At 37.0% G+C, this 13,854-nt stretch overlaps 1 protein-coding gene across 10 annotated transcripts in view; it reads left to right on the forward strand.

Moving 5' to 3' along the window:
* The window catches only part of TRIM37 (tripartite motif containing 37), a 121,112-nt gene that overhangs the window by 20,259 nt on the left and 86,999 nt on the right, over positions 1-13,854 (forward strand). For all 10 annotated transcript variants that reach the window (XM_055090824.1, XM_055090827.1, XM_024127926.3 and 7 more), the window contains exon 9: positions 10,470-10,594. In XM_055090824.1, coding sequence (XP_054946799.1) covers positions 10,470-10,594 — 125 coding nt within the window. The remainder of the gene's footprint in view (positions 1-10,469; positions 10,595-13,854) is intronic.

Here is a 13,854-nt window from a genome sequence, read left to right on the forward strand (position 1 = left end):
GCCTCTCTTGTTGTGGAGCACAAGCTCCAGACACGCAGGCTCAGTAGTTGTGGCTCACGGGCCTAGTTGCTCCACGTCATGTGGGATCTTCCCAGACCAGGGCTCGAACCTGTGTCCCCTGCATTGACAGGCAGACTCTCAACCACTGCGCCACCAGGGAAGCCCAGGAAATTTTTATTACATACCAAATAGATAGCAGGCATTGCTTTAGGTGCTTTGGAACACAACAGTGGACACAATGGCAAAAAAAATCCTCAAAGAGTTTATAATTTAGATTCGGGGTAGGTGGGGATAAAGTACATAGCGAATGAATAAATAAAATGTATAGTGTCGCATAAATATTTGATGATTTTATCTGTCTTGAATTTGGTTTTTGGAATTCTCGAATTCCTCTCTGTGCCTGATACACAGCTGTCTCATGCAGTTGTTCTCTTAATTATCTCCTGGGGATCCCCTTCATTTCTTTCTTGGGTTGAATCCCGTGTTTCCTGATTTCCATGGCTTCCATGCTCTTGATTTACACGTTTGTTTTGGTATCACACTTCCTCTATGGCTTTCATGAAAGGGTAATCAGAATAAATTTTTCGAGACTGCATGTCTGAAAATATTTTTATTCAGTCTTTACATTTGGTTGATAGTTTGGCTGGTAGAGTTCAGTACATAAGTATTTATATATTCTTGTTTTTCTCTTCAGTATATTTTTGACCGTGCTGCATGGCTTGCAGGATCTCAGTTCCCCAACCAGAGCCCTCGGTGGTGAAAGCTCGGAGTCCTAACCACTGGACTGCCAGGGAATTCCCCAGTATTCCCATTCTTAATTGTGCATGTTGTTCTCCTAGTCCAGAGATTTTATTTTATCCCTTCCAGAGAATAAACTAGCAGCCTTCTGCTGGAGTGATAGGACAAATTTAAACCAACTATAAGTGGAGTAGGGGTGGGATCTGGGGATCTGTGCACTTTTTTTTTTTTTCTTTTAACAGCTTTATTGAAGGATAATTGACAAAAAATAAGCTGCATGTATTTAAAGTGTATAATTTGACAAGGTTTGACAAATGTATACACCTGTGAAACCATCACCATAGTCACAGTAGTGACTTTTTTCCTCCGGAATTTTTTGTGCCTCTTTATAAATTCTCCTTCTGCTTCTCCCAACACTTCCCTCTCCAGGCAACCCCCTGTCTCCTTTCTGTCATTATAGATAATTTTACCTTTTCTAGCATTTTATGATTGGAATCATACACATTATATACTTGTTTTATGTCTGACTTCTTTTACTTAGCAGAATTATTTTGCAGTTCATTCATATATCAATAGTTGTTTCCTTTTTAATTGCTGAGTAGTATTCCATTGTATGTATATACCACAATTTGTTTTTCCATTCAACTGTTTATGATCATTTGGTTTGCTTTCTGGTTTTGGGTTTTACAAATAAAGTGGCAGTGAACATTCATTTACAAATCTATACATGGACATATATTTCCTTTTCTCTTGGGTCCTCCTAAGATAGAGTGGTAGATACATGATTAGGTTTTCAATAAATGCTGTCTGTTTTCCCAAAGAGATTGTACCATTTATATTTCCATTAGTAGTCTTTGAGAGTGCCAGTTCCTCCACATCCTTGCTAACACATGATATAGTCAATCTTTAATTTTAGCTGTTTTCAGAGGAGTGTAATAATATTTCATTATGGTTTTAATTTGCATTTGCCTTATACCTAATGATGCTAAGCATCCTTTCTTGAACTTATTTGCCATCCATATATCTTCTTTGTTGAGGTGTCTGTTCAGATCTTTTTCTTTGTTGTTCAGATCTTTTGCCCATTATTTTATTGACTTGTTTGGTTTTTTACTGAGTTTTGAGCGTTCTTTATAAAAAAACTGGATAGAAGTCCTTTATTAGGTAGGTACTTTGCAAAGATTTTCTTCAAGTCTATGGCTTGTCTTTTCATTCTCTTGAAAGTCTTTTAAAGGGAAGTTTTAAAATTTTGATGAAGTGTGAGTTATCAATTTCTTCTTTTGCTGTCATAGCTAAGAAATCTTTACCTAACCCAAGGTGACGAAGACTTTCTCATGTGTTTTCTTCTAGAAGTTTTGTAGTGCTAGGTTTTATATTTAGGCATATGATCCATTTTGATCCTTTTTTAAAAAAAATTTATTTATTTAGCTGCACCGGGTCTTAGTTGCAGTATTCAGGATCTTTTAGTTGCGGCATGAAGGATCTAGTTCCCTGACCAGGGATCGAACCCAGGCTCCCTGAATTGGGATCACGGAGTCTTAACCTATGGACCACCAGGGAAGTCCCTGGTCCATTTTTGTATGTGATATGTGAGGTATGGATCCAAGGTAGTCTTTTTGTTTTTGTTTTCTATATATGGCTATCCAGTTGTTCCAGCACCATTTGTTGAAGACTAGCCTTTCTTCACTGAATTGCCTTTGCATCTTTTTCAAAACTTAGTCCTTATACACATTGTCTATTGATCTGTTTTATGTCACTACTGCACTGTTTTGATCATTGTTGCTTTATAATAAAAGGCAGTGTTAGCTCTCCAACTTTGCTCTTCCTTTTTTTAGAGTTGTTTTTTATTATTCCAGATCCTTTGCATCTTCATATGAACTTTAGAATCAGCTTATTAATTTCTGCCAAAAAACGTTTTGGGGTTTTAATTAGAATTACATTGTATCTATAGATCAATTTAGGGAGATGTGACATTTTAGCAATACTGAGTCTTCATTTCATGAAGAAGACTTTATTTCAGCAGTGTTTTGTAGCTTTCAAGGTACAAGTTTTTCACATCTTTTGTCAGATTTATTCAGTATTTCAGAATTTTTGATATTATGATAAAGGATGTTTTTTAAAAATTCCAATTTCTGACTTGTATCTATACAATTGATTTTTGTAAACTGATCTCGTATACTGCAATTTTGCTAAATTCATTTATTAGTTCTAGTGGCTATCTTGTAGATTCATTGGATTGCCTGCAGATAGTCATGTCATCTCTGAATAAAGACAGATTTCCTCCCTCCCTCCCTCCCTCCCTCCATCCTTCCTTCCCTACCTTCCTCTTTCCCCCCTTCCCCCCTCCTTTCCTTCCTTTCCTGTCTTTCTGTGTTTCTGTTTATTTATTTGGCTGCTGGGTCTTAGTAGTGGCACACAGGATCTTCAGTTGCAGCATGTGGACTCTTAGTTGCGGCATGTGAGATTTAGTTCCCTGACCAGGAATTGAACCTGGGCCGCCTGCATTTGGAGCGCAGTGTCTTAGCCAGTGGACCACCATGGAAGTCCAAGACAGATTTTTTTTCTGATCTGGCTGCCTTTTATTTCTTGTTAGGTGTTACTGCCCAGAACTTCTCGTATAATGTTGATTTAAGTATGATGTTAGCTGTGGGTTTATTGTAGATGTCCTTCATCAGGTTTAGGAATTTGTTTCTATTCCGTTTGATGAGAGTTTTCATTAGAATTGAATGTTGGATTTTGTCAAGTTATTTTTCTGCATGTATTGAGATGATCATATGGTTTTTCTTTTTAGTTCTTAAAATAGATGAACATTTAAGAAAAATATTAAACCAACTTTTATTCTGGGATAAAAACCCTAAGTTGATTGATGTATTGTCTTTTTAATATATTACTGGATTTGATTAACTAAAGTTTTGTTTTAAGATTTTTGCACTTCTGTGCATGAGGCATATTAGACTGTAGTTTTCTTTTCTCAAAGAATCGTTGTCTGGCTTTGTTATCAGAGTAATGCTGGCCTTAAAGAATGAACTTTAAATTATGCCCTCTTCAGTATTTTGGAAGAAGTTGTGTAGAACTGATAATGTTTCTTCCTTAGATGTTTGATAGAATACACCAATGAAGCCATTTGGGCCTTGTTTTCTTTGTGGAAAGAAAGAAGGAAAACAAAAAGTTTTCAGTTTCTTTAATAGATACAGGGCAGTTCTTGGGACTTCCCTGTCAGTCCATTGGTTAAGACTCCGTGCTTCCTCTGCAGGGGGCACAGGTTCATTCCCTGATCAGGGAACTAAGATCTTACATGCTGCGCAGTGCAACCAAAAAAAAAAAAAATTAGATGTAGGGCAGTTCATATTGCCTACTACTTCTTCTTTTTTTTCATTAATTAATTAATTCATTTATTTTTGGCTGCATTGGGTCTTTGTTGCTGCGTGTGGGCTTTCTCTAGTTGTGGCGAGTGGGGGCTACTCTTTGTTGTGGTGTGAGGGATTCTCATTGCGGTGGCTTCTCTTGTTGCGGTGCACGGGCTCTAGGCGCACAAGCTTCAGTAGTTGTGGCTCTCGGGCTCTAGAGTCCAGGCTCAGTAGTTGTGGCACAGGGGCTTAGTTGCTCCGCGGCATGTGGGATCTTCCCGGACCTGGGCTCGAGCCTGTGTCCCCTGCATTGGCAGGCGGATTCTTAACCACTGCGCCACCAGGGAAGTCCCTGCCTACTTCTTGGGCGAGCTTTGGTAGTTTGTGTCTTTCAAGTAATTATTCCATTTTATTTGAGTTTGCTAAATTTATTGGCATAAAATTAATAATATTCCCTTATTATCCTTTTAACATTTGTAGAATGAAATGATGTCACTTCTCTCTTGACATTGGTAATTTGTATCTTCTGTCTTTTTTCCCTGATCAGTCTGGCTAGAGGATATTGATTTTTGTTGATCTTCTCAACTAGGTTTTGGTTTTGTTTTTTTCTGTTGTTTTTCTTTCTTTTTTATTGAGTTTTATTTTGATTTAATTATTTTCTTTTGCTTAGTTTGAGTTTCAGTTGCTCTTTTTTTTTCTAAAATCTTAGGATGGAAGCTGGGGTTATTGATTTGAGACCTTTCTGTTTGAAATACATTCATATATCCCTTGTGAGTTCTTTGACTCAAGTAGTTTCCAAATATTTGGGGATTTTTCTGATAGTCTATAATGTCAGGTCAAGTTGGTTGATGATGATGTTCAAGTCTACTATATCCTTGCGAGTTTTCCATCTCCTTGTTTTATCAATTATTGAGAGAGGGGTATTGAAATTTTCCGCAATAATTAAGGATTTGTCTGTTTCTTGCAGTTCTGTCGGTTTTTGCTTCATATATGTTGGGTTTTGTTTGTTTGGTTTTTGTTTTTTAAAAAATATTTATTTATTTATTTGTCTGCGCCAGGTCTTAGGTGTGGCACATGGGATCTTTTAGTTGCGGCATGTGAGATCTAGTTCCCTGACCAGGCATCAAATCCAGGCTCCCTGCATTGGGAGTGTGGAGTCTTAACCACTGAACCACCAGGGAAGTCCCCAACTTCATAAGTTTTGAAGCCATAGTAGTAGAGGCATAAACATCTAGGACTGTTATATTCTCTCTCTCTTTTTTTTTTAATTAAAAAAAATTATTTATTTTACTTATTTATTTTTGGCTGCGTTGGATCGTTGTTGTTCCTCGTGGGCTTTCTCTTCTTGTGGCGAGCGGGGGCTACTCTTCGTTGCAGTGGGCATGCTTCTCATTGCGGTGGCTTCTTGTTCTGGAGCATGGGCTCTAGGCGTGCAGGCTTCAGTAGTTGTGGCACGAGGGTTAGGTAGTTGTGGCACACGGGCTTAGTTGCTCCATGGTATGTGGGATCTTCCCTGACCAGGGCTGAAACCCATGTCCCCTGCATTGGCAAGCGGATTCTTAACCACTGTGCCATCAGGGAAGTCCAAGGACTGTTACATTCTCTTGATGAATTGTTTCCGTTATCAGTGTGAAAAACTTTCTGTTTGCTTTGAAATCTAGTTTATTTGATGTCAAAAAGCCATTTTAGCTTTCTTTTAACTAGTATTACCATGTCATATCTTATTCTGTCATTTTATTTTTAACATATTTTTTCCTAAATATTTAAAGTGTGTGTGTCTTGTAGGCAGCATACAATTGGCTCTAGTTTTTTTAAATTCAGTCTGACAATCTTTGACTTTTAACTGGGATGTTTAGTGTGCTTACTTATAGGGTGAAGTTTGAGTCTAATATCTTGCTGTTTGTTCCACCTGCTCTTTGTTCCTTTTTTTTTTTTTTTTTTTGGTTATTTTTGGGTGGAGTATTTTTTTGGATTTTGTGTATTGTCATTAGTGGATGACACTGACATCAGTAATAAAAATAAATGTAAATGGATTAAGTCAAAGTTTTAAAAATCCCATGATGAACTTCTTAAGACAGATCTAGAGAATAATGAGAAATTTAAAGTGAAAATATTACGAGTGATAAAAAGGGAACAGTCTACCTTAAGAAGATAGGACAGTTATGATTTTGTGTTCCAAAAACATAAATTCATTATATATAACGCAGATGCTGACAGAATTATAAGATTTTCATAAAATTACTGTCTGTAGTGAGTGATTAAAAATAAATTATTTTATTTTATTTAAATCTGGTAAACTAATAGTTCCAACTAACAAAAGATTGTAAGAATAGAAGATCTTTGAAAATGAAAATTGAGAGCTGTATTTAAAAGGTATATGTGGAATTCTGAATCCCAAACTGAAGAATATATATTCTTTTTAAGTCCACATGGAACAGTTTCAACATTTTGTCACATACTGAGGTATATAGAATTCTGAAGAAATTTAATAAATTTATGTAAACAACAGGTTCTGTGACCACAGTATAATTAAGATAGACATCAAAAGCAAAAACACAGTTTAAAAATTTACATATATGTATGTAAGTATGCATTTAAATATATGTTAAATATCTACATAGTTCTTGAGTGAAGGAGGACATTGCCATTGAAATGATAAATTATTAAAATAGATGTAACTAAAGGATATTTAGAAGGAAACTTTTAGTCTAAAATGCAGTTTAAGAAATTATGAATAAGTGAAAAAAGACAGAAAAAGAACAATGGTATAGAAGCATAAAATGGAAGGAAATCACAGAGGTAGTGATGAAATAACAAGAGAGTGCCATGAAATAGTTGAGAGGATCAACATACCCAGTATTGGATCTTTGAATAAATTAATTTAATAGAAGATACTCTAGGGCTTCCCTGGTGGCGCAGTGGTTGAGAGTGCGCCTGCCGATGCAGGGGACACGGGTTCGTGCCCCGGTCCGGAAGGATCCCACATACCGCGGAGCAGCTAGGCCCGTGAGCCATGGCCGCTGAGCCTGCGCATCTGGAGCCTGTGCTCCGCAATGGGAGAGGCCACAGCAGTGAGAGGCCCGCGTACCGCAAAAAAAAAAAAAAAAACGGTTGATTGAGAAAAATGAAGAAAATGTCCGACAGTATATTGGGAAGAAAAATGGGACATGACTACAGATATAGTAGAAATTTAAATAATAAACATATTTTAAAAAGTAAGTATGGGTATAGCATTTACTATATACCAGGCACTATTCTATGTGCTTTACAAAAATGAGCAACTTTATTCAGGTAGAATCTACATGAAGAAGATAATTTTCCAGGAAATTGTAATTACCAAAAATGACTTAAGAAAGACTATAATTTAAACTAAGAAACATTACATAAATTATATTGGAAGTATATAGTCAAAAGTCATCAAAAAACATCAGATCCAAACTAATGGAAAATTTTTACCAGATCTTTAAATATCTGTTATCTCTCATAAGCACTTTTTTTTCCTTAAAGAATGCAAACTGTACCAAAGCTAACATCTCAGTCTTTGAGATTGATGTAATGTTAATAACCAGTCAGTATAAGAACACTATAAGAAAATGAAATTAAAGCCCAATTCTATTATAAACATAAATACCATAATCTTAAAATACTGACAAATCAAAATTAGTAGGATACTTACTAAAACAAAACAAGAAAGCAAGACTTGGTAGGGTTAATTCAAAGGAATGAAAGGAATGTTTCATTTTCAGAAAAAATCTCTTGATTGTAACTCAAGAGTTTAAAGGGCAAAACCACATGAACATTTAAGTAGAAATGAATAGAGTAATATTAATTTTAAAAATAACATTCAATTATATTTGATCCTCATTCATGGCCAGATTATTCAGCAAACTAAGAGTAAAAGGAGCTACCTTAACTTTATTAAAGGTATCTATTTAAAAGTCTACCTTTGGAGGAAATAAGGTCAAGGAGGGATACACATAGTATGCATTCAATAAATATTTGAATGAAAGCTATAAATTTTGGTATTTATCATATGATACCAGTTATGTTATATCATTATTCTTGGTGAGCTTTAAGCAACTATCTTTTAAAAGATGTAAACCCACTTGTAGTGGGTTTTATGAATATCATTTTTATGGCACTTGATAGTGTATTAGTTTGTTATTGCTTCCATAACAAAACACCACAGACTAAGAGGCTTAAACAACAGAAATTTATTTTCTCAGTGTTCTGGAGGCTGGTAGTCCAAGATCAAGGTATTGGCAGTTTGGTTTTCCCTGAGACCTCTCTCTCCGGCTTGCAGATGGCTGCCTTCTCGTTTTGTCCTCTGAAGGGTTTATCTCCAAATATAGTTACACTGTGAGGTACTGGTGGTTGGGACTGCAACAAATGAGTTTGGGGTGGGGACACAATTCAGCCCATAGCAGTTCACAAAGCTGTCTCACATACAGCTTCATGCTTGATCTAACAAACCAGCAAAGCAAGCAGCGGTAGATATTATTCCAGTTTTACACATTAACAGACTCTGAGCCACATAATTGGTGTGTGGCAGGACTAGGACTTCAAACTGGTTGTCTTGGGTACAAAATCAGTAGTCTTTTAACTACCATGCTTATTTTGCTAAAGTTGGATTTCTCACTTTTTACCTTTGGTATAACTTAATGTTTCCTAGATTGATAGAGGTTAAGACTTTTTTCTGTGTGTTAGGTTGTAATATTTCTCTGTTCCCTGGAGTGCAATTTGAGAAATTCTTGTTTGAAGGTCGTTGGCTTTTAGGGGTTTGTTCATTTATATACATAATGGCTTCACTGTACCAGTCTAAAATACATTTGTAGTTGCTTAGAATTGGATTTATGCTAATATACAAGGAGAGAAAAATACATTAAAATCAAATACATTTACTCAATAACTTTACTGTTATAATGGAAATTAATAAACCTGGATTCTTTATAGATTCTTAACTTTCAAACCCACTTTGAAAGAAGCTATTGTGTTGGCCAAAAAGTGCCTTCGGTTTTTAAATAAAAATAAAAGATACATTTTTCATTTTCACCTAGAACTTTATTGAACAACGTATTCACCCTTTTGTTCCACTACCTTCTGTGATTTTTCAGACAACTTCATAATTCCGTCTTCTGAAAACTTTTTACCTTTTTGAGCAAAGAACTGTTCCAGGTACCTTTTGCAGTTTTCCAGGGAATTGAAATTTTTTCCGTTAAAAGAATTTTGTAAAGACCTAAATACATGGAAATCTGAAGGTGCAGTGTCTGTTGAATACAGCAGATGAATCAGAACATCCCAGCCAAGCTGTAACAGTTTTTGCCTAGTCATCAAAGAAACACTTGGACTTGCGTTGTCCTGATGGAAGATTATGCGTTTTCTGTTGATGCTTTTTGTCGAGTGCTGCTTTCATTTGGTCTGATTGGGAGCAGTACTTGTTGGAATTAATTGTTTGGTTTTCCGGAAGGAGCTCATAATAGAGGACTCCCTGCCAGTCCCACCATATACACAACATCACTTTCTTTGAATGAAGACCGGCCTTTGGTGTGGTTGGTGGTGGTTCATTTCGCTTGCCCCATGATCTGTTCTGTTCCACATTATTGTACAGTATCCACTTTTCATCGCCTGTCATAACTTGTTTTAAAAACCAAATGTTTTCATTATGTTTGAGTAGAGAATCGCATGTGGAAATATGGTCAAGAAGGTTCTTTTCACTTAACTTATGTGGAACCCAAACATCAAAGCAATGAACATAACCAAGCTGGTGCAAAGGATTTTCAACACTTGATTTGGATATTTAGAGTATGTTGGCTATCTCCTGCATGGTATAACGTCGATTGTTCTCAATTAATGTCTCGATTTGACCGCTATCAACTTCAACTCGTCTACCCGACCGTAGAGCATTGTCCAGCGAGAAATCTCTAGCACGAAACTTTGCAAACCACTTTTGACATGTTCAATCAGTCACAGCACCTTCTCCATATGCTGCACAAATCTTTTTTTTCATTTTGGTTGCGTTTTTACCTTTCTTGAAATAATAAAGCATAATATGCCAAAAATGTTGCTTTTTTCTTCCATCTTCAGTATTAAAATGGCTACACAAAAATTCACCAATTTTGAGAAGTGTTTCTTTAAATGCACCCTGATATGACAGCTGTCACATACAATCTAACAAAACTGTTTTGAATGAAGTTAAATACAGCTAAGTGCTACTACAGCCATCTTATAGAAAAAACCGAATGAAACTTAGCCAACCCAATATTTTTCTTTATTTCAGTTTTTTCAGTATATAACCAGAATAATTTCCATTTTCCTTCTTTATTAAGGATTTTGGGGGTGCCAGTGCATACTAATTTTTTAATTCAGACAGTTCTTTTCCTCCAACAGTTGCGATCTTGTAGTAAGAGTGAGTTGATATCTAAGAGCTCAGAGATCCTCATGATGTTTCAGCAAGTTCATCGAAAGCCCATGGCATCCTTTGTTACCACTCCTGTTCCACCAGACTTTACCAGGTGCGACACATTTTTTTTACTTTATTTTCTTTTGAAGTTTATGTGCAAATGCATATACTTGTTTCAAAAGAAAGCTATTGCTGACAACTAGAACTCAGGTTGTTCTCCCTGACCAATAAGGTAAGTCTTCATTTCTTTGTGAATTAACAAACCAAATACAATATTTATATTTTATTCAAGCACTGAATATTAATACAAGGGCTGAGTATTTGCTCTTGTTAAATAGATTTGAGTCAACTAAGGATATTCATGAATATTCCAAGGCTGCCTCTTTGATAGTGTGGTCAGCCATTTCAGTTTTGAAGATACCTTTTCTGAATTACTCTATCCGTCACCAGTGGAATGAAACGAGTTTTGATATAAATACCAAATATGAAGATAAGGGTTTTACAATTCAAAATAGGGTACATGGATCTCCTGTATCAGAGCCAGCAGGAGTGTTGTTCCAAAATGAAAATTCTCAGGCCTATTCCCTGACAGTCTTTGGAGATAGTATCTAGAAAATGAATCTTGAGCACCTCAAGTAACTCTGCAGTAAAGTTTGGGTACCATTGATAGAGGTAAACTCCTATACTGATACTACTTGCAACAGGTTATCAGGCAGGCAACTCTGCTTGACTTGTTTTTTAAAAATATATATTTATTTATTTATTTGACTGCGCCAGGTCTTAGTTGCCGCACGTGGGATCTTCGTCGTGGCATGTGGGATCTTCAGTTGCGGCATGTGGGGGTCTAGTTCCCTGACCAGGGAACAAACCTGGACACCCTGCATTGGGAGCGAGGAGTCTTAGCCACTGGACCACCAAGGAAGTCCCTCTGCTTGACTTCTTGAGTGTCAGTGTCTGTCACATCCAGTGATTGTTTTGATTTCTTTTTTTAAAAAATTTATTTATTTACTTATCTTATTTATTTTTTTTGGCTGTGTTGGGTCTTCCTCGCTGCGTGCGGGCTTTCTTGAATTGCGGCGAGCGGGGACTACTCTTCATTGCAGTGCGTGGGCTTCTCATTGTGGTAACTTCTCTTGTGGAGCTTGGACTCTAGGTGTGCGGGCTTCAGTCGTCATGGTACGTGGGCTCAGTAGTCGTGGCTCATGGGCTCTAGAACGCAGGCTCAGTAGTTGTGGTGCACGGGCTTAGTTGCTCCACAGCATGTGGTATCTTCCCAGACCAGGGCTCGAGTCATGTCCCCAGCATTGGCAGGCGGATTCTTAACCACTGTGCCACCAGGGAAGGTCCCTATTTTGATTTCTTTTTCCTCTCTAATTGCCCAAGGGACTCAGAACCCCAATAATACCTTCCTTTCACTACCTTTTTTAGGTATAGATGGAAGGGAATGAAACTGGGGTTGGGATGGGGGAGGTAGGAGGCACATCAATAAAGAAAAAACCACCAAAAATAAATAAATAAAAGTCTGATAATTAAGGAGATTTCCCTGGGAAAAGGTCACCTTAGGGCCCTCTCCCTCTCTAGTAAACCTTACTGTCTTACTGGAAAACTTGCCTTATAACTTAACTGTAAATTTTATTAGAAACTTAGTTTATGATTTGCAGTATAGAGGAAGCAGGTGTTCCATCTGTTGATTCATTGATCAGCAAAGAAAAGGGGGCCAAATAAGAAAGGCTAGGGGCTTCCCTGGTGGCACAGTGGTTAAGAATCCGCCTGCCAGTGCAGGAGACACGGGTTTGAGCCCTGGTCTGGGAAGATCCCACGTGCCACGGAACAACTAAGCCTGTGCGCCACAACTACTGAGCCTGGGAGCCACAACTACTGAAGCCCGTGCACCTAGAGCCCATGCTCCACAACAACAGAAGCCACTGCAATGAGAAGCCCGTGCACCGCAACGAAGAGTAGCCCCCGCTTGCGGCAACTAGAGAAAGCCTGCGTGAAGTAACAAAGACCCAACGCAGCCATAAATACATACATACATACATACATACATACATACATACATACATAAAAAAAAAAGAAAGGGTAGCATTTATGGACATTAAGTTACAGACCAAAGTTTAGATGTGCAAAGCAGCGGTGATTGTTTCTAAGCTTTGAGATCATGGAACTGATTACCTTATATTCCATCAGTTAATGATTTGTGATAGAGCCACAATGGCGAATAAAAGGTCATTAAACAAAGTAATGTTATTTATTAAAGGTCATCTGTATGCTCAGCACTATTGTAAGTGCTGCATAGGAGACATGGAAGAGGAAGTAATCTTACTGGATATATATTCCACATGAAATGGTAGAGAATTGTATATTAAAATTGAATATTTGTTACTTAGTTACATCAGAAATTCTGAGAAGTCAGGGTAGACTGCTGTGGTCAAGATGACTTCATAGCCTACAAAGGAATTGTGGAAGACCTTGAAAGATACTTAGAATTTCATTAGACAGATGAGAATAGGATATGTATACATGAACAAAAATATGGGGATGTGATAAGAGCTGCTATATTTGGAAGTCAGCAGAGAAATCATCTCAACCAGAATTTGAAGGGCTGTATTGTTGGGACATTTAAGTCTCTCAGGGAGGACTTAAATAGCAGAAAAGTACAGTTCTCAGTCCATAAAGAGTTTTAGTTTCTGGGAGAATGGTCAAGTTGGGATGGAAAACCAGTTTTTATGTAGCTGACCAGTCTGTTTTCTCAAGGAAACAATGGATACTTATCCTATTTTTCTTCTGTTCATTCATTAAGTCATGATGAAGTCTCTGGTCTAAAGATTTGCAGATCAGTATTTTTCAGAATACTGGGCTAGAGATGTTTTGAGGCTAGCCTCTCCATATTCCATGAAGCTTCACTGACACCATCGTGAGATGAATCCAGTCATCATAAAGACCAGAGTAGAAGAGGTATAGAAATAAAGAAAAGTTTGAGAACATAAAGCTGTGCCTTATTGGCAGGCACAGAGTGGTAACACCAGTATGATTATAGATAACCTCTGAACAAGTGAGCATAATGTGGAGATGTTAATAAATACTTAAGGATGGTAGAATTGATAGAATTAGATGGCTTAGCAGTCGTTGTGGCTTTGTGTATATATGTAAAGAATGCAAAAGAAATTTTGAGTAAATACTTCTACCAAATTACAAGAATTTTCCAGCAAATATTTGTAAATATACATTCATTCAGTGAATATTTGAATGCCAGCTATGTTCCAGGCATGTGCCAGGTACAAGTAGAGAGCACAATAGAGAGTTCTTGTTTCCTCATATTATGATTTAGTGAAAAAGATAGGTGATTGAAGCAGTAATAAAATAAAATGT

This window comes from Physeter macrocephalus, chromosome 14 (assembly GCF_002837175.3).
Source record: "Physeter macrocephalus isolate SW-GA chromosome 14, ASM283717v5, whole genome shotgun sequence".
NCBI classification, from domain to species: domain Eukaryota; kingdom Metazoa; phylum Chordata; class Mammalia; order Artiodactyla; family Physeteridae; genus Physeter; species Physeter macrocephalus.